At 41.4% G+C, this 21,878-nt stretch overlaps 1 protein-coding gene across 3 annotated transcripts; it reads left to right on the top strand.

Annotated features, from left to right (window-relative positions):
* Positions 1-1,040: 1,040 nt before the first annotated feature.
* On the top strand, positions 1,041-21,155 carry add2 (adducin 2 (beta)). 3 transcript variants are annotated; one of them, XM_086111354.1, is made up of 15 exons: positions 1,041-1,207; positions 4,394-4,584; positions 4,902-5,043; positions 6,113-6,264; positions 6,373-6,453; positions 7,836-7,985; positions 8,888-9,031; positions 9,252-9,350; positions 9,444-9,620; positions 10,981-11,235; positions 12,645-12,761; positions 12,833-12,919; positions 15,205-15,331; positions 17,879-17,956; positions 20,035-21,155. In XM_086111354.1, the coding sequence occupies exons 2-15, from the start codon at positions 4,438-4,440 to the stop codon at positions 20,283-20,285; spliced, it is 2,007 nt and encodes a 668-aa protein (XP_085967480.1). In that variant the 5' UTR covers positions 1,041-1,207; positions 4,394-4,437; the 3' UTR covers positions 20,286-21,155. The 3 variants fall into 3 exon arrangements, with proteins under 3 accessions (XP_085967480.1, XP_085967476.1, XP_085967479.1); XM_086111350.1 differs by lacking the exon at positions 1,041-1,207 and adding an exon at positions 3,272-3,867; XM_086111353.1 differs by lacking the exons at positions 1,041-1,207; positions 17,879-17,956 and adding an exon at positions 3,294-3,867.
* The last annotated feature ends 723 nt before the right edge of the window (positions 21,156-21,878 follow it).

Here is a 21,878-nt window from a genome sequence, read left to right as displayed (position 1 = left end):
TCACCCCATTATTTCGGAAAGAAATGTGACTGACTAGCATTCGTAGACTGATATGCAGTAAACTAGTACAGGAAGCCTATCCAGGAAATACATTTTTCACCTAAACCAAATATCCACAACACCTCAAATAAATGGCTTAACTCCACTCTGTCAAACCCCTTTTCAGTGTCAAACTAAATCACTTATTAGTTTAGAACAATTGACGCTCTTGTGAATCCAATTTGGTCACCGGTGATAATTATGAGACTTATCTGAAGACATAGAGTGAAAGCTTTTAATAAAATGTCTGCATTCACATTTATCAGTGACATAGGTCCATAAGAAGTGCATAAATCTGGATTCTTCTCCTTTTTAAATCAGACATTAATGGAGGCCTAAGACAAGGTGGGCGAGAAAGATCCAGAATGCAGTGACTCAAAATGAAGAGACTTGCAGAAGCAGGATCAATTGTTTTTCTGTACCGTTTCCTCTTTCTCCTCACAAAACGTATTCCGTAAGGCGTTTTCAATAAATATCACAATACAACCCCCCCCCCCCAAAAAAAACAACTGAACAATAACAGGAACAAAAGAAATCTTTTTAGCGCGTTTGTGAAACATCCTGAGGTCCGCCAGACTGTCACTAACAAAAATTAAACGTATTCGGCTCACATTCAAAATGTATTCATATCCATTACAAAGACTGCAAATCAGCATTAATGTTGAGGTAAGAGTATAAAACGCAGGACTATACTAATTGGCTTTTTGTATAGAGTTGCGCTTATTGTAAAATATTCACATTTTTGATCAATGATACTTTGCAATGCACTGCACCCACTTCGAAATGTGACCTCTTCTTCATTCCGATTCCAAACAGAAGGTGGCGTCTGACCGTTTCGACTTACTCGGACCTTAATATGTTATCGGGCAACCTTTTTATACACGGCGCTGGAAATCCAAATGGGCGTCACGGGAGTAATCCTTGCATGTTGTCCTGAAACTGGGTGTTGCTGTGTAACGGTGTGAGACGGAACAGGCGTGGCAGTGGGCTGGTCCACGGCGCAGACGGCAATGAAAAGCATCATGGTCCACTGACTTGCCATCGTACGCTCTGACAAAGAAACGGAGCTGTCGCAAACACATTTGCAGCTGACCACATCTGCCTGCTTTGACGTCGTCATTTGGTGTTCTGCAGCCACACAGTGGATGCGTCGTGGGAAAACACTGAGGTCAGTCCACTATCTCCAAATCGTTTTATTTGCATTCGACATCTCAGTGATGTGTAGATTTGGGCGTTGCACTGCATGCACCCTTATCCGTGCACGAGATGGCGTGTGTGCGTTTCGCTGCTGATTAGAAGCTCCAACAAAAATGACAATCCCACTCTTGAAAAGCATCGACCCCCCCCAACCCCCCCCCCCCCCCCTCTGTGCATTTTATGCACTTTTGTTTTTTCACATCAAATATTCTATTTATGTCAGGCGCAAAATCGTTTAGTTGTATACGAGCAATCGCATTTGAACACCTCGCACGCCCGTGCATGCCTTGTATTTGTCACGCATTTGATTTTCCTGACGATACAAGGCGAACAGCGCACACCAGCAGTCGCTGTGTCGTGGCTGTCGGCCTTCACATCCAGACAGTGCAAGAAAGAGTCCATTAGCCTCATCATTGGCTCGGCTGGTGCTGATGCTGCGTTGCGTTGCGTGTGAGTGTTGCTAGGCAGCCAAGCAACGTGCAGCCCACAAGGGAATGTTTGACGATGAGGGTGTTTTATCGATATTGTTTACTCCCTGACCGGTGAAATGTTGTTGATACATAGAGCTGCGTTCACGTGACTATCGAACCAATGCCTGTCGGATTGCATGTGTAGCACAGGCCTATATACAGTCCAACTGGAGAAGTTCATCAAACATCGATTCTACAATATATAGCATGTTACAACAATTTTAAAAATATCTGTCTGATAGGCAACGGAATCGAAAGGTTTGCACATCCTCCTCAGAGGATGAGGGTTCAAATTTGGACTCCAGTCTTTCTGCGTGGAATTTGCATGTTCTCCTCATGCTTGTGTGGGTTTTCTTCAGGTACTATGGTTTCCTCCCACATTCCAAAAGCATACATGTTAGGTTCAACAAAGATGTTTAACTGTTCTTAGGTGTGAATGTGGGGGTGAATGGTTTGCGTGCCCTGCAATTGGCACAAAACCAGTCCAATGTGTTTGCTTGTTTGTGTATTTGTCATTTACAAACAGTGCAAGGAATGAATGAAGCCTCAATGGCTTCTTCAAGGTTCCACTCCCATTCAAAAATGATATCAAACATTTATGGAAGAAGAGTACAAGTGAAAAGACACAGTATAATAAGATGTAAATAAAACAGACATTATAACAAGGATATAACTGCAGAATTGAGGTTTCATTGCCATGTCAGTGAATTGGAATATACAATATTCCAATACACTCTACAGTATATATACAGTGTAAGTGAAAACAGGATACGATCAGCTGTAGTTTCAGTGACTTTTTAAATATCCAAGTCATTTCAAATGTTTACAAGTGCCCATTTCATAGCCGTGATCTGCGATCATCCACCCATGGAAGTCTGCTTGCAGTTCCTTATAAAAATAATTTGCCCGCTTCGATTTTTTGCACTGACTCCAGTGAATCTATTTTTGCTCCCGCAATGTCAAAGACCGTGCGCCTCGATTGCGCTCAATTTAAAAGGAATGAGGAGAACCACTTCCATTGGATGGAAAACAAATCGGCTGTGTTCACTCCCACGATGCTGCAAATGCCCCTGTGCCCATCTATGAAAATACCAAAAGAAAGAAAACTCCACCCATGCGCACAGTTAGATTGCACTTTGCGCTTCAGCTGGACCTACTGCTGCTGAGCGGGGTCTACCCTAGACAAGTCAACAGCCAGTTGTATTATCATTACTATATATATAAAATTCCTCGTCTCACCCCTCGGGTGGTGCCCGTCCTCCATTTAGCTCGGGTCCTCTACCAGAGGCCAGGAAGCTTGAGGGTTCTGCGCAGTATCCTTGCTGTTCCCAGCACTGCGCTTTTCTGGACTGAGATGTCCGATGTTGTTCCCGGGATCTGTTGCAACCACTCATCTAGTTTGGGGGTCACTGCCCCGAGTGCTCCGACCACCAAAGGCACGACTGTCACCTTTACCTTCCAGGGTCTATCCAGCTCCTCTCTGAGCCCTTGGTATTTCTCGAGTTTATATATATATATATATATATATAGGTGGTCTTTTTGACTTTCTACCCAATGATCAATCCAGATGTAAATATGTTTTTTTTCCAGACAATGTTTAATATAATGTTAAAAATGCTTTGTTTCCTTGCTTTGATGATTATTGAGTTATTATATGAAGTACAATGTGAGAATCACAATACAATATTCACGTCCATTCTGGTTCGAGCATAATGAAAGTGGAGCCAGAGAAAATCAATATAGAAGTACTTTAGGTAATTATTCCAATGGATGTCGGTGCTCCCAAAACCACTCTGGGTAGACCCATTTACAGTCCAGTTGCAACATGCATGTGCATGTCAAGCAAAGCATCATAATACATTCCTGCCAAATGTGATGGTCCCATTAATAACAAGTGCAGTGTTATTACTAGAGCAATGTCAGACTCTCCTCACCCAATAATGTGTAAGCTTTGGTTTTCAAAGAAAATTTTCTATGGATACACAGTCTACTCTTATTGTATGTACCAGTACTGATATGCTGCGAGTACTGTTATTAAGTCAACGTGGGTGTGGGGTGTTTTGGGACCTTATCTGCTCCCTGCAGCAATGCGTGCAAAAATGTGAGTATGTGTGTGAATACACAATTGAGAAGAGGCCCCAGTTTTCTAAAGATCGTGAAGGTAATTCTTTTCTCTTTTTACCATTATCAAGCTCAGCTGCAGTTTTACTTTGAGTTAATGCTTCTGATGGCGCTGCCTGCATATGAACTCATTCCACTTGTGCTCAATGCTTCCTTCTGCCAGTGATATACGGTCTCATTTTGGTTTGGTAACATAAATCAGCTTGCAATGTCTGAAGTGGGGAACAGTGTAAATTCCGAAAAGTGTAAACAATTTGTTTTTGTATCAAATGGGTTAGCACTTATCTGTGTGGAGATTTCATGACACTCAGGGGGTACTCTGGCTTCCTGCCACAATTCAAAACCGTGTATAGTATGTTAGATCAGCTGAACACTTTAAATTGCCTGTCGGTGTGAGTATGAGTGTCAACAGTTGCTCGGTTTTAGCCCTGTGATTGACTGATGATCATTAACCCTTGTCAGTTGGGACACACTGCAACTCGGGAAATGGACGGATGTATTGAACTCCCTGCACTCTGGCGTGTAATGTATGAATGTCGTTATTTTTCCGATGATATGCTTGTCAGTTGTCCTCGACCAAGCCGTGGTTGTGACACAGCAAGTGGGGAAGATGAGCAAGTCTCCGACCCCAGTTGAAACCCCAGTGCAGCGGAGCCCCAGCAATGGGGTCCCCGAAGGCCTCCAATCACCTCAGCATTCAACTCCTGGCTCTGGGTCGCATCTTAAGAAACACATCTCCAGCCTTCTTCAGAGTCCGGTGAGTTCGGTCTGCTCGACAGAACTCCAATCAAATAAAAAAATGGCAAGAGTGGGATAAAATGATGAGGTTGTAACTCTGTCCGAAAATCAATTTGATCTCAAGTATCACTTTTGTGCCGATGCAGTACAAATGCTACACTCTATTTCATCCTCACTGAGCTGTATCTATTGCGGCGCTTCTGCATGTAGAATATCAAAGTAAAAGAACCGATGTTGCATCGTTTGTAATACTCAGACATTTTGAAATTCGATCGTAAAACTGCAGAGCATTGTATTTACAGTATTTCCCATGAACATGTTCTTGCATGTGCGCAGTCATTCAAGGAGGAGCTGGATGCGCTTATCCAGGAGCAGATGAAGAAGGGTGGCAGCTCATCAAACCTTTGGGCACTCAGGCAATTGGCTGACTACATGGCCTTGCATGGCTCCCCTGCAACCCTACCAGTCTCCCCATCTAGTATGTATAAATTATGATGGAGTGCGTAGTGCAAATTCCAGAATTTTCCAAACTGTTGTTGTCCTGGATCGATTGTTTTGTGTCCTCTTACCTTTAATATGGGCGAATTGATTTCAAAATAGTTATTGTCAGGCACTCAATACGCAAAATGATCGCTTTTTATTCAAGGATGTATGTAAGTAAAATATAGCTTTTACAATGTTAACTCATTCAGTACCAGCGTATTCTGGACCAAGTCTGAAAAGACGTTTAAAAACGTCTTTGGGAGTGAATGAGTTAAAGATCATTTTACCAGAGCCACTGCATTGCAGGAATTGTACTCTTTGTCTGGCTCCGTCCCATTGCTATCGCAGCCTATCTGACATAATCACAAATTAAACATGTATATATAAACAGGATAGCTTGTTTTGCTTCTCCAAAAATATTACACCACATTTCTTATGGAGCTGGTTCTTCATCTTTGTGTGACATACAGGAACATACAGAAAAGGATGAAAAACTGGAAACCCTTCAAACAAGAAAACAAATTATGATAAAAACAGAATGATGTGTGTGGCACTCGTGTTGTATTGAGCCATCATTACATCCTGGATAAAAGAGAGATGTCAGCAGCTTTCCAATCGATGTAACGGAAGATTATTGGAAAATCACACAAAATAGCTGTGTCATGAGGAAAAGCCTCTCCGAAATTCTGGAAGAAGTTCAGATAAAAATGTAGAGCTGGGTAATTATTTTCGGTTTCAACGAGTTATGTCACAATGTAGTCATTCTTTTGTCTGGTTCATCTGTTCCTAATGTCATTCTTCATGAATCAGATAGTAGCTCGCTACATGGCATGCCGACAGAAAAACAAGCAAAAAATACAGTGCTTTTAAATTTTTGGTTTAAAGATTTTTAATTTTTTAGTCACAATGGCATCAATCCTCCGAGCCCCTGATTCAAATCTGGTATGGTCCCGTTATCTCATAATATCTCAGGACAAGACCTACAGTCACAATATATCCTCGTGTGGCCTTGTGTTTGAGAGCATCTCCTTGTCTGAATGTGTATGTTTTTGTCCACCTTCCAGACATGATGATGGTCACCCCCATTAATGACCTCCAAGGCTGGGATTCTGGCAGCATGGTGAAAGGGGAACGACTGATGCGCTGCAAGCTTGCCAGTGTCCATCGTCTTTTTGATCTCTATGGCTGGGCCCAGATCAGTCACACCTGTCTCACTGTTTGTTTGATTTTTGTTGCGTTGAAACACTTCTAATCGCGGTGGTTTGTCATGACTCCGTTTTTCAGTGATATTGTCATTCATGATGTGTCTTATCTTTTTTGACAGCTGCGAGTTAGCAAAGAACAGGAACACTTCTTGGTGCTACAAGATGGTCTGGCCTACAGCGAGGTTACTGGATCAAGCCTGGTTAGTAGCAGGCTATTCCAAGAACCATGCATACTTCTCATAATGTAGTTCAGATACGATCCTTTTAGTTGCCCTTACAGGACCCTCATTGAAATATTCTAAAATTCAAAACTTATGCTGCAAAAAAAACTTCATTTCTTTTCAATTACTTTTAAATGCTAATATTTATTGCAATGTATTGATAAATGATCAATGACAACTGTTTACTGTCCTTAGATTTATTTTTAATTTCAACTCCTACCTTTTTATTATTATTAATCTTTCTTTGCCGATTAACCAGGAAATAACACATGGTTCAAGTTTAAAAGAGATGCGCAAAGTTTTTCACAAATTAAAGTAGCTCGCTGAAATCAGCTTGTTTTGGGGGATGGCCAGAGGTCCTACCTCATGCAAATAAGCCATTGCTCACTCCACCCTTTTCTACGGTGGGGTCAGTGCAGAATACAAGTTTTATTTCCAGGACAACCGGGTGAAGGCTGAGGGTGTTGCGAGAAGGTGAGCGGCTTCTTATTCTCAAGCGGCACGATGTCGGAGGAGAAAAGTCGGCTCCCATATCGACAATGTAAAATCTTAATTTGCATATTCACTTGTAGAAGCATGACTTCATTCCCAAGACAGCAAATCAAGTGTGCGGATGCAGCAGACACATTGGCAAACTGAAATATTCTCCACTGCCACGTCAGCAACTTTGCCGAACATTCGAATGTGGCAGTGATCTTAAGCAAATGCTGATAACATGATTTGCCACAGCTACTCTGAGCCAACACCCCAGTTCTACTTGCCTTTTGGGTTTGACATGATTGTGCTTCTGTGTAGACTCCAGAAGTTGTTCAGAAATGCTGGATCGCCACTCAGTCTTGGGACTGAAACACTTTGTGTGGGTGACACTGCGTAAATTACCTGAAATTGGCAAAATTCAGATTGGCTCACTTTCATTTTTTCGGGCATAGGCAGTTAATAAAAGATTGACTTTGTTCAGTTATACACTTGATAGATAGGCAGGCATTCCAGCGACTCGGCTAAGTGTACAAAGAAATGAAAAAGTAGTATTTCCTCTTTAAGACTGAAAGGGCATGTATTTTAGAAATTAAGTTACCGTAACTTAAAGTTCCCAAAAATGGTTCTTTGCTTTATAAAGGGACAACATATTGGTTGCAAACATATAAAATACTACACCTTCTATCCAAACAACCAAGTGTTGTGTGGTAAGCTAAAAGGTTGTGTTCAAATTTTAATAATGTCTGAATAATACACTAAAACTATGATGAATGCATTTTAAAGATTAAGAGGGTGTCTTACTAGTTGTGTCATAGTTGTGTACCGATATCCCGAGTGGATGTTGTCACCTGTGAAGCGCATACTACCCGTGGGATAATTTTCAGGTAAAGGTGAATATCTTGGGTGAAATGGTGGAGAAGGGCAATGCAAACCTTGGTGTGGACACGGACAAGTTTAGCCTGCACTCAGCCATCTATTCAGCCCGACCGGATGCCCGATGCCTACTTCACCTCCACACACCGGCCACAGCAGCAGTAAGTCACCTTGGAAGTGGTGATTAATGGCTTCTTGTAATTGTCCTCAATCAAATTTAAACCAATGTTTTGTTTCATGAGGTTGCATGTGTGTGTGGGTCGGTGAGTGTGTGTGTAAGTGTGTATCTATCTATCTATCTATCTATCTATCTATCTATCTATCTATCTATCTATCTATCTATCTATCTATCTATCTATCTATCTATCTATCTATCTATATGGAGTTGGCAGTAAAGGGCGAGAGGGTGACCTAAGAGAAGCTTAATAGTTGTATTCAGGGAAGACACAAGGGCTGTTGATTTTAGAGAAAGAATATGGAGAAGAGAGACTTCAATAGAAAAGGATGACTCGCTGTGGCGACCCCAGGAAAAAAAAAAACATATTTTCAAGTTCGGAAGTAAGAATAAACAACTCAGATAATGTGTAGGCACACATGTGATGTGGCTGTGTTCAAGGTTGGTAAACTGTCACACTCAAACTCACCTTGAATGCGAGTCAACCCACCTGCCCCCATTTCAAGTGCCTCTGATTAATCCCAAATGAAGTTCATATTTTCTTTCCTAATAATGGAAAACTGATATGGTTTTGCATTTAAAAGGATTAATATTGGTCTAATTTTTTGCATCTCGAAAGTCTTCCATTGCTGCATAGACCTTTTATATCCACTGTAGCTTCTTTCACTTCCTTGGCTAATATTTGTATTATTCTTGATTATGTTAACACATTAATACCCAAATCCAATACATACGACAGTTCTTTTTCCTTAATCGTTGTAATATTTTGATAAGGGGTGCTTTTTTTTGCTTTAGGACCTGCCCTCAAAAACGTCTTTGCTGTCTAACATAGAGTATGTTGATGTCAATACTTCTTTATGAGTTTTCACTACCATTGTCTGCCTTTAGGTGTCAGCTATGAAATGCGGCCTACTGCCATTGTCCAATGAAGCCCTCCTGGTTGGGGATGTGGCCTATTATGAATACAACGGAGTAATGGAGGTCGAGGAAGACCGTGTGGAGCTTCAGAAGAGGCTTGGGCCCACCTGTAAGGTTAGGAAACTACAAAAGGTTGATCACCCCTATATGATAGTGGTTTGTTCAGCAGCGGTGTTGTGCTTTCCTCATGGGTGCAAAGAATGAATACTTAATTAGTGAATGTAGCACTGCTCCGAGAGGAGCGCTTTTAGGAAAGCCCTCTGGATGCACTTGGATGGCCATCTAATTCTTCATCATTTAATCCGATTATATCATGGATTTCAATTATGTGAAGGTACTGGTGCTTAGAAATCACGGCATAGTGGCCCTGGGGGAATCTGTGGAGGAGGCCTTCTACGCAATCTACCACATTCAGGCTGCCTGTCAAATCCAGGTACATGCACACAAACACCTTATTGAAACGTACTCTTTTACATGGCCGCATTTTCAAATTATTCAGTTTGATAATTCACTTGATGTATGCCAGGTATCGGCATTGTGCAGTGCCGGTGGTGAACAGAACCTGATTTTACTTGACCGGACCACCCATAAACCCAATCATGCTGGCACTGTGGGCTGGGCCGGGTCGACCTTTGGCCCAATGCAAAAGAGCCGCATTGGAGAACATGAGTTTGAAGCCTTAATGAGGACTCTAGATAATTTGGTGAGTCACTAAAAAAAAAAAAAGTTGTCTGGTTTCGTCTGCAATTAATTACATTTTGCAATAAATTTACCATAGTACAGAAAATGAGACTACAGACATCCCTTATAATTTGTCGTTCTGTTAATTATCCTCCATAAACCAAACTAATGAACAGGAGGGAAAACAAATGCGGTACCGTATACCGTCATATTGATGTGACCTTTCTCTTACTTGGCTTTCTTATTTATTCTGTGGCACACATATCTATTTACATCCAGTAAAGTCCACCGACTCACATATTGTCACATGAGCTAGGCAGAGCCGCCCTCCTCTGTGGTGGCGGCCAAGACAGTAGAACAATAGGAACCATTTTGGACACATTAAACCTGTCTCATCTGGTAGAAAAACGTTGGCCGTATGTCAATCTTTCTGGCATCCATTAATTAGCTCAACTCATGATATACAGTCTTGAGGTAGTTACTGTTAATGTAGCGGGCTTTAAAAATAGCACAGGATAGAATCTGACGACCAGTAGAGGTTCGGTTAAACTTTTCACAAGAAATACCACATTGTATGGTGGCTTAAAACTGGAAGCTTGTCCACCTCCGAATCTTCCCACCAGAAATATGCAACAAGCTGCCGTGCATAGAGTCCATTTTCATCAAAAAATACTATCCACAGCCTATAATTTATTGAATTGTAGCCTCTATTTACTTAAGAGGCAATGTTTAATGTCGGTGGAATCACGTCAAAATAGTCGTGTTGTCGCGATGTGGAATTCCACTTATGTAGAATACATTCACCCAATCACAGATGCCAGAAGCTGCTGTGTCCACTCCAAGGAAGTGCTGCCTTCTGTAGACAGAAAACGCTCGCTTGTGATAGCATCAGCAAGGCAAAAAGAAAAAGAAAACTCAGTAAAAAAAAAAAAAAGCAATGTGTAGCAAAAATGGGGTCCCACCTGGTGATTATTTGGCAACAGAAACAGCCAAGTTTACCTGATCGGTATGCCAAAATCAACCAATAAATTTGAAAAGAACCAGACAAAAACAATATATAGTTTCACCGGAGGAGCTGTAGTTTTCCTCCTCTCCTTAGTTAAAGTTTACAAGCAATAAATAGGTGAATACTAGTTTGTGTTTCAATTCTTTTTTAGTAGTGTGTTTCAACTTATTTCTATTTTGCATTACATTTATTTTCAACTGGCCACTGTTTAAAAAAAAGTATAACTTTGTTTTGGGGCTTGAACGGATTAATTGCGCTTACATTCATTTCAATGAGAAACATGACTTTTATTTATGGACATTTCAAGTTATGGAACTCATTAATTTTGTAACTTCAGCCTCCACTGTATTAACGTTTACCACTTGGTCTCTTCCAGGGTTACCGTACAGGTTATGCTTACCGTTTCCCTTTGCTGCTGGAACGATCACGGTCACAAACACGAAAGGATATAGAGGTTCCTGCAACCACCACAGCCTTTCACCAGTTCAATGATGATGGAGTTCCTCTGGGTCTCAAGCAGCACCATTTTACCCATCGCCAACAGCAGGAGAGAACTCGATGGCTCAACACTCCCAATACCTACCAGAAAGTCAACCAGGAGCTAACCAGTCCTGGACACCAACGCTCCACTGTAAGGATGTAGTGTTGAAAATGGGATTAGTTTGGGGAATGCTACCATATATTTGAACCAGTGGTCTTTTGCTGGACATAAACTATCCAAATAAGGCTTTTATTGGATTATTGCTGTGTCAGGTTGTTGGTCAGCTGTGACAAAGATCTGATCTTGCACAGTTGAAGCAGAATCCTGACTCAGTGCCTCTCAAAATCACTCAACCTTTGCATCATGCTTTGACAAATTGCAGTCGATGGGCCGTCATGCGCCAAAATGTAGTCTGTGACCAGGTGAGGCAGTAACATGCCCAAAAACAATCGGTGACTGGGGGAAGGGGTCTGGCCATGATGGCCAGGACCGACCCATGAATACATTGGCCTTTTGGGAAAATGAACATCTTTTCCACATATTCCTGATGGCCACCCCGCCCATGCCCTGGACCGAGCGCAACCCAATCGCAATCATTGTACAGTAGGTGTCCACAATATCTTAGCACAATAGAAATAAGAAGCATTGGTATTCTTATTACCGCTCATCCAAAGTCAGCTAATGCTTAATATCATAATTTCAACAAGTCTAGTAAAAGCATTTCAAAGGTCTGGAATGTATTTCTTATTGTTGTCAGAGCAACCATCGCCGGGGCTATTTTTGTTTCCTGAAAACAAATGAAAATGGGTGAAGCTACACTGATTGGTACAATTGAGGTTTTTATAGTTGACTTTATATCCATCTATTTTCCTTGTCACTGATTTATTATTGATGAGTTCAGGTTTTATCCTGCCTCTATGTTTTGGTCAGCTCATGGGATGCACTCCAGCAGGGGTGTAGTGGGCGTGGTACGCGGGGGTACGCCGGCCACCCACTTCTCCCGATGCCACATTCAATTTTTATTTAAATGTTTGTTGATCATTGTTCTAATGCGAGTTATGCTTAATAACTTTGGCCTGTGATTATTTTGGAGTAGTAAAACATTAAATTTAACGTTAGTTCAACTGGTGTTGTAGCCCATGATTGATGTTCTGTATGTATATATAGAACATCCCAGAATCGCGTACACCCACTTAAAAAATCCCCACTACACCACTGCACTCCAGTTTCCACACAGCCGACAGGACTAAGTGATGTTGAAAATGGATAGTTGAATTGATGGAAAAAGGAAATTGGACATCCGTTTCATGCCATTGGGAGGAGCTAGTTCTCCCACACTGTTTACTTCCTCCATCCCACCTCAATAAATCCCTGCAATGCAGAGAAGACGGCCTCAACTCGATTTTTGAGTTTGCTGCATAGTCTGCCCTCTGGTGGCAGAAAAAATAAGCATCTTCAAGAGGAAGATGGAATACTGTACACTTTGGAAGCCCGTCATCTCATTAAATAGCAAAGAGGGTTTGGTGTTTTGTCAACCAACTGTTGTCTCTCTCCCTCAGTGGATGAAGACAGAAGAAGGGACACAAGGCGCCAGTACCGCAATCAAAATAGAAAACCCAAACCAGTTTGTGCCTCTTTTTACTAACCCTCGGGAAGTCATCGAGACACGAAACAAGGTAACCTACCTGACTGTGAACACTGGTGTTCAAGTACAGTACACTTGTTTCGCTTTATTTTTCCACCTTAGATCCGTGAGCAGAATCGTCAAGACATGAAGACAGCAGGGCCTCAGTCTCAGGTCCTCGCCAGTGTGGTAACGGATGACAGTCCTCCGGTAAAACGCAGTGTCTTTATACATACTATACCGTTATGTTCAAAGTAATAGCAGTGGGCTTTAAGATGTGTGTAAAGCTCAAAATCATTTAAATGCTTTTATTTCATTGCATAGCAAAGCATGTAGGAAAATAATTACTGATAAACTTGACATCCTCATTACTAGAGGTGCTAAACACACACACACACACACACACACACACATACATACTGTACATACATCCAAAGTCAGCTGTGCATAAATAGGTCAAATTGCCAACCACGCAGAGAGAACTGCTTTACATCTGAGTTGCATGAGGTTGACCAGCTTCTTGCAACTGTGAGCTACTAGTATTCCAGCCCAGGTTGACAACATTCCACTGGCTTCCGAAACCACAAGACAGAGTGAGGTGGAAAGTGTAACTGCCAGTAAGCAGTTGTAACGTTTGGGTAATACAGGGACATTGAGGTGATGGAGGTAGCGTTAGCTGGCTTCCTTTAGATACTTTCTGCAATGGTGATTGATTAATAATGCTAAATAATTGTGGTACGAATCAACTACCATTGCTCAAGAGCCGTCACGTGCATACTTGCAAATACTTGCCAAAACCTTGCAATCACTTGTTGTAATGAAATGGCAGATTTCCAAGGCTGAGATGTTGTGGATGAGCAGCAATTAATTATTCGTATTAGGCCACATCGTAACATTTTAGATATTGTCATGAAAGGTGTGTTGAAAGGGCTGACTATTTGTTTGCATTAGTAGTCTTGCTCTATGCTATAGTTGAACATGTTTAATAAATGATCATTGAAAGCTTTGCAACTTTAACATGAGGGCGGCCCGGTGGGCAAGTGGTTAGCGCGTCGACCTGACAGTGCAGAGGTACCGGGTTCAATTCCAGCTCCCTGTGTGGAGTTTGCATGTTCTCCCCGGACCTGCGTGGATTTTCTCCGGGTACTCCGGTTTCCTCCCACATTCCAAAAACATGCATGGCAGGCGGATTGAGCACTCGAAATTGTCCCTAGTTGTGAGTGTGAGTGCGGATGGTTGTTCGTCTGTGTGCGCCCTGCAATTGGCTGGCAACCGGTCCTGGGTGTCCCCAGGGTTCCCACGGGTCTTTTAAGTTCATTAAAATCCATTAAAAAAAGAAGTTGTAAAATTATGTTCTTAATTGTCCTTAATATTCAGGGAAAGCTCCTAAAATAAAATTTAAAAATCCTTAAAATTTTATTTTTATTCGAAAATAAATTGAAGTTTTATATTTTCTATATTAAAACATTTCTTAGTGTACTTTATTTGAGAATGAATTCGTTTTTTTCATTTTCCTACCTGACAAGTAGGAAAATGAAAATTTGACATACAGTATATCAAATAAAGGGTTAGCTGATTGCCCCTAAAAATAAAGATGTGCCCTTCTTTTGGCAGCAATGATTTGAACACCAGCTCAGTGATATGTGGCTTTCTCTTCATTAAATCAAACGTGAATCCCCTGCTGAATGGAGAAAAGGTCCTTAAAAATGGCTAAATTAGCCCTCAAAAGTCCTTAAAAGGTCCATAGATAAAAAGCAAGTGGAAGAGTGGGAACCCTGGTTCCCCGCCTACTGCCCAAAGACAGCTGGGATAGGCTCCAGCACCCCTCGCGACCCTTGTGAGGATAAAGCAGATCGGAAAATGAATGAACGAATGAATGAAGTTTAATATGCTTAAAGTAACTGCAAAAACAAGTACACATGTACTGTATTATTAGCAAAAGGCAACTCCTCACTAAGTGTAAGACAGTGTCAAATGCTTTCTGCTTCCTCCCTGGTTTATTTTATTTATCTATTTATTTAGTTTTGAGTTGTTACAACTTGCTTCTTATTGCTTTTGTAAAAGAAGGCAACACTTTTTCGGATGAAGCCTGTGCAAAACTGACAGATTTCAATAAAACAATCAACTGAATTAAGTACAGCATACAACAGTGTTGGTGTTAAGAAATGACACTAAGGTGATGGAATTAAGGATGATGATGATGAAACATTACGCTTCAAATAAACCTAAGGGAGTATAACTGTACATGTTGAGTAAATCTACGTATTTGCTTCCAAGCCTTTTTCCTTTCAATGGTTATTTGAAAGACTTTTGTATGATGCCGCGATTATTTGTTTGGTTAATAAACACATCCCGCCCTTACTTTTTGGTTATCGTGGTTGATGTATGAAAATACTGAATGGAAAGAACTGCTATTATCGTGAACACAACTGTTTCTCCTTGCAAATCCTCTCTATAGGTAGGAGCTGTGATTTTCTTTTTGTCCTTTCCATCAGTCGCCGGTCATTCCGCCCCAAGAACCACCAGAGCCCGAAACCCCCAACCCCTTTAATCAGCTGACAGACCAGGAACTAGAGGACTATCGCATGGAAGTGCAGAAGAAACGAGACATTGGGGCCAATGGTAGGTTTCATCCAGCCAGTCTTGACCAAAGTTTTATGCGTTGTCTCGTTTGAAGACAAGACATTTGTTCTCCATTCAGCTCTAGAGCTAAAATTGTCATTTACAGCCGAATTAACTTTCTCACAATGCATAACGATGCCCAAACCAGCAAGGTATATTTGCAAACATTGCAACATTTTAGTAGTTGAACTGTCAGCTCACTCTATCTCATCTGATTTAGTCTATCATTCAGAGGGACAACATGTCAGTAGTATTCAAACAACCATTCACACTGACATTTACACTTTACAGGTAAGTTAAGACTTCAACGAATCAAACATACTGAACTTATTTTTGGACGCAAACCACAGAGAAAACATGCACTGTACTGGACTTTCCAAAATTTAAAGCTCATCTTGCTTTGGTCTGGGCACTGTGAGATGTTTTGCCTTATGTCAAACTTTGTGTTTTGTGTCTTTGTTGCCTGACATCTGTTCTATACAGTGTTCTTTATATCCAACAAGTCATCATCAAAGTCGGTACACAAGGGATGGGCGCTATCCTATTTTTTGGATTCTGAACTGGTTGCCAGGCAATCGCAGAGCACACATAAACAAACAGTCAGTCACACCTAGGGACAATATAGAGTGTTTCATACACCTACCATGTATGTTTTTGGAATGTGGGAGGAAACAGGAGTACCCAGAAAAACCCACACAGGCACGTGGTGAACATGCAAACTCCACACAGGAATGAATCAAACCATGGACCTCTGCACTTTGAAGTAGATGCGCTAACCAGTCAACCACCATGCCGCCACGATAGCTTCTATTATTGATCATTCGAAGCACACTGAGACAAGATTTTCCACCCTTCTTCTTGACTTAACGACATTTACACATGCGCACACAGACACATTCGTAGGCAGCACGGGTGACGATTAGTTAGCACTTCCTCTTCTGTGCAGAGGTCCTGGATTTGAATCTGGGCTCCTGCCTTCCTGTGTGGAGGGTTTATGTTGTCCCCATGCCTGTGGGGGTTTTCATTGGGTACTCTTATTTCCTCCTACATTATATGCATGGAAAGTTGATTGAGCACTTTAATTCTCCATTGGTTGTATGCGAATGTAAATGGTTGTTCGTCTATGTGTGCCCTGCGATTGGCTGGCGACCAGTTCAGGGGGTACTTACCTACCCTCCGAAGACAGCTGGGATAGGCTCCAGCACAACCGCGACCGTCGTGAAGATAAGCAGATCAGATGATGGACGGATGGAAATAAGAAGATAAAGTGACGTAGAGATTGTATTGTATCGTCAACATAATTTTAGCAGCATTATTCCACTAATTACAAACTTGTCGTATTGTGGAGATCTTGAGAAAGAGTGTGGTGTGGTGGGTGGTGGTGGTTGCAGTCTGAGTCCATATATTGTTATTGAAAAGTCTTATGGCCAGGAGAAAGAAACTTGCCCTGAATCTAGACGTCTGGGTGTTGCTCCAGATTTCCACTGCCTAAAACGTTGCTCATACCTCTCGGTCATCTTTGTCATTGGCCCTTGGTGTGATGATCATGTTGCCAGAAATATCCTCTGCGCTGTTCTCTGCGCGTCCACTAGTTAAAAAAAATGGCATTCTGATTGATATTGTCTTTGCGGAATATTAGTTAAGCATTAAAATCCACCCATTTTTATGCATCTCAGGGGCGGCCATTATGCCATTTTCTGTTGGGTGAAAATGACATCACAGTTGCTCAGGGCTCGGGTAACAACCAATCACGGCTCACCTGTTTTCTGACGCCGAGCCACCGAAATGACAATGAAGGACTGACAATCACAGTTTTGCTTGTGCTTGAAAAAATATCGGGTGCCCAGGCCACTGACAAATGACGGACTGGAAAAATGTTAATTTCTATGATGATTACCATTGGGAATTAACTGTAAAAACGTTTGTGTTGTGGTAAAATCAGATTGTGATTATGAACTATGAATTAAGGATTAACGCAACACAACGCAAGGTGCTGTGTAACTGCATACACTTAGCCTTTTTGCAAGCTTTCTATTTGGGTCAAGCTTGGTGCAGCTTGTCTTTTCAAGATCATTGTGGCTGTGGGGTGTGGCCTTCAGATGTTTGAACATATTGTGAAACTCTATTATCTTACACCACGACAACTTCATTGAGTGGTGTAAGATAATAGCATATCACGCTTTGGTTTCGCCATTCCCCGAGCTCACTCTGTGCTGGCTCTGTCAGAGTCGTACATTTGACGGCATGTCTCAACTTTCCTTGTCAACATGACACGGGCTAGAACCATACACACTATGTGTGGCAGTGTAACTGAACAGTTGAAAGTGAACCATTCACCCCCAATTCAAATTCATAAGTAAATATTGAGGAAAACTATGCCCAACACATCTGAGTATCAATATATCGAAACCACAGTATTGATATGCCCATCCTTGCACAACAATCATCATGGGCGTCTGCTTTTCTTTGCCTCACAGCTACAATTTCTGCGCAGCTGAGGAATTGTCTCAGTCTGTCAGTATGTTGTTCTGTGCTTTGTGTAAGTAGGGGAGGAGGTGGCAAATGACTCTTCCCCTGCTAGCTCCCCCACAAAGGGCCCTCTGCCCAATCACCCCACCCTTTCAGGTGAGGCTTTTGAGGTGCACTCACTGCCTGCCCTGCATGCCATGCACTTTGGCTATGTGACCCAGCTGCCTGCTGCAGTCTCCCATGAACAATTCTGATCGACTCTGCTCTTCTGCTTTTACCCTGTCTTGCTTCAAATGGTCCCTGATGGCCATGTTACTCCTCATAGTAGTCACCACCACCTCTGTAGAATTTGATCTAACTACCTACAAGTTGATATCCAAGTATAACATAAGCATTTGCAGTACACATTGAATTGGCTGTCAAGATACATATGCAATAAGATAAGATAAGATATCCTTTATTTGTCCCACACTGGGGAAATTTACAGCCTCCAGCAGCAAGAATGTAGGTAGAAAGAGGAAGGAAGAAAAAACAAAAACAGGGACCACTATTCTAAATGTGACGATGTAGACAATTCATAAATAATTCATTCTCAAATACAGTATTGGTGACCTTGTGATGTGATGGTGGCCACATGCATAACATGTTCGACATTTTTTCCCCCCTAATAATATGTAATACTAAAAAAGTATCATCTACAGTACAGGGGGCAGCTACTGCCTTGACTCAAAAAGGTGACTACACCCAACAGAACATATGATAAACCTCAGTCTAGATTAGTGGTGTCAAACATATGGCCTGCGGGCCGGAAACGGCCCCCAGGAGGTTCAATCAGGCCCGCAGGATCATTAAAGTGAAAAAAATACATAAAAGACACGGAATGAATATTCTTAATAAGGTGCAATTCGTGGAGTATCCGCTAGGGGGACATACTGTTTTGATCAGAGTAGAAGACAACATTGTTTTGATCAGAGAAGAAGACAACAGCAGTCTCAGTCTGTCACTGAGACAGACCCAACACAGCAGACGCTATCAAGGACATGTGAATACTTTATTCATTACACATTTAATAGCACTCTCCTTAGTTTTTAAGGTGTGGGCAGGGATTAAATTTAGATTTTATATGCACATGTGTAAATGGTTTAAAATTCCTTTCTTTATAAATCTCATTTAATCTTAAAATGCATTACTATATTTTTCAATACCATATTACTTGTTAAGGTTTTGTGCCTTTCTACAATCAGTGGGATGAGTTGCAATGCATATATGTGAATGATAAAAGTAAATTGCACATTTGTCTAAGGAAATCTAAGGTGCTTCATGAAATGTTTTGAAAAAAAATTGTTCATTAAATTTAAGCATTTTCCAAATATTCGTGTGCTTCTTTAGGCCAAAACAAAGGAAAGACATGTTACTTTGGTTATGAATAGCACAGTATGGAAATTTTTAATGGTCTAGCCCACTTGACATTTACCGAGGCTGTGTGTGACTCACAATGTGAAATGAGTTTGACACCCCTGGTCTAGATTCAAAATAAGCGACTAAAATATAGAGCTTTTTTAAAATACTTACTCAACTCAACTCAACTCAACTGTATTTATAGAGCACTTTCAAACAGCCATTGCTGCAACAGTTACAGTTACAACAGTGCTTCCCCGTAACCATGTTGTAAACATTTTATTTTCTTCAATCGATCGTTACTGCTGTGACAATTGTTACATCTGTGGCTGTCCCACATACAGTATCTTCCACAGCTGAAGGGGGTCACATTGGGTGTCAAGTTTTAGCTGTTGTCTGTTTTGTCTAAAAGAACATTTTGGCTAGCTTTAAACAAGCCTACATGGCATCTGAAGCCAATCAACGGTGGCTTGCAGGTTTACATGTGTCTCAAGTCAAAATGTTTTGTTACCTCAGTCATCAGTGTTGATACAGATCCATTTGTCCCTGTACCCACCGTATCTCCTGTACCTGTGTCCCTTTGTGTCTGTCTGTCCTTTTCTGTGTTACTCCGCAATTGATTCATAGGGCACACCTCTGGTGCTTTGGTCTTGTCTCACTAGTAAGTACAGAAACCACACACATCTCACGAAGTGCGCATGCCCATCTGCACTGATAAGATGTACGGTACTTGGATGCCATTTGGCTTTGCGGCTCCAAAAACATTCGAGACTTTGTGCCTGACTACTAAAATGTTGTGCCATTCTGTTTGCATTTTATGACAATTCCCGGCGCAGGAGACGCAAAGACGGCTTCAGCAGTCATACAGAACGAAGGTGAAGAGGAGAAGCAGGCTGAAGAGCTCGAGAAAGGGATAAAGGCTCTTTCAACTAACGACACCTCCACACCTGCTGCTCTGCCTGCCAAACCACAGGGTGGCACACCAGAAGGTTCGCCATCCAAGTCCCCGTCCAAAAAGAAGAAGAAGTTCAAGCCGCCTTCATTCCTGAAAAAGAGCAAGAAACAGAAAGAAAAAGTAGAAACTTGAGTGGATTAGCGCCAAACCTTAATGAAATATTGCTGTGAAATATATCTTTGCGTAGAATACAGAAACAGTTGGGTGGTGTTCACTGCAGGTCTTTTCAAAACCAGTCAGTAACAAAGCCATTTTCCAACCCAGTAAAGACAGATTTATTAATTGTGGGTCACTTCCAACCCACCGCTACTTCTATTCATCACGCAGGCGTTGTATTTCTCATGTATTTTATTCACCTACATTTGTTCAAACCAATTTTAATGTGACACATACGAATCCCATTTTGCGTATTGCCTAAATCATTTGTATTCACCACTCCGAATCGGTCCCTTAACATCACGAGAAAAGCACTTGATTGATCACAGCATCTTGTATTTGTTTAGTTATAAACATCACATTGAGATTGCTGGTGCATATGTGAGCGAGCACATGTGCATTACGTCTAGAAACATGTACTAATAGCTACTGATTGTGCTCTGAAAGCTGTTAATTGTAAATCTGTCAGACTGTAGATGTTATTATAGCAGGAATACAACAAAGATGAACGGCAGGCAAAAATCATACTGTCTTGCAAGAAAACAAAAGTGGCTATAAAATATGCTTGTAATTGCAGCTTAAAGACTCGTAAATACACTGAAGGCACTAAAACATTCCACTTTGTCCATATTCCTCTTTATGCGTATGCAAAATACCTCCAAACCATCACATATACTTTCTGTTTTAAGTCTGTTGGTGAAAAACAAATACTGATGCGATGTTTAATCATGATTTTGATTATTTTATATTACAATGTGTATGTGAATGTTGCAAGTCCACCCTATATGCATACAGTATACATATAAAGTATATATACCTGTCATTAAAGTTTTATTTCAAAATCAACTGAAAAAGACACTCTCAGTCCTTCATTTTCCCTTTTGTTCATGATAGTCATATGCGTTGTACAGAGCTTTTCTTTACACTCAAAGATGCTTCAACCATTACAATGTTGACGTGTTTGTGTATATTCAAAAGAAAAATAGCAACATTCGCAGCACATTACGTATGGAGAATTGTTTTTAGAATTTATTCCAGCTATCCATCCATTTTGTAATCCGCTTTATCCTCATGAGGATCGTGGCCATGCTGGAGCCTACCCTAGCTGTCTTTGAGCAGTCAGCGGGGTACACCCTGAACTGGTTGCCAGCCAATCGCAGGGCACACAGAGATACACAACCATTCCTGTCCACAGTCACACCAAGGGACAATTTCGAGTGCCCAGTCAACCTGCCATATTTGTTTTTGGCATGTGGGAGGAAACCGGAGTAATCAGAGAAAACCCAAGCAGGCACGTGGACAACATGCACTCTCCACAGAGGAAGACTGCGGCCGGAATCGAACTCATGACCTCTGCACCTGTGAGGCGGACATGCTAAACAGTCAACTACCGTCTCACCCAAATATATTCTATATCCCTTATATTTAGCTTAAGGTTCATTTACTAATTTGTTCTGTGCACGAGTTGACATTTGTGCACTAAAAGTACAACTGGTTAAGTACAATACATTCACATGTAGCTGAATTTTACACAGTTGTCAATTTGTGCACAGTTTTGCCTCACCAAGG

Source organism: Hippocampus guttulatus, chromosome 5 (genome assembly GCF_054856545.1).
Source record: "Hippocampus guttulatus isolate MCC_2025c chromosome 5, RoL_Hgut_1.0, whole genome shotgun sequence".
NCBI lineage: Eukaryota > Metazoa > Chordata > Actinopteri > Syngnathiformes > Syngnathidae > Hippocampus > Hippocampus guttulatus.
Note: the sequence above shows the minus strand (reverse complement) of the source record. Positions and strands in the feature narration are given on the sequence as shown.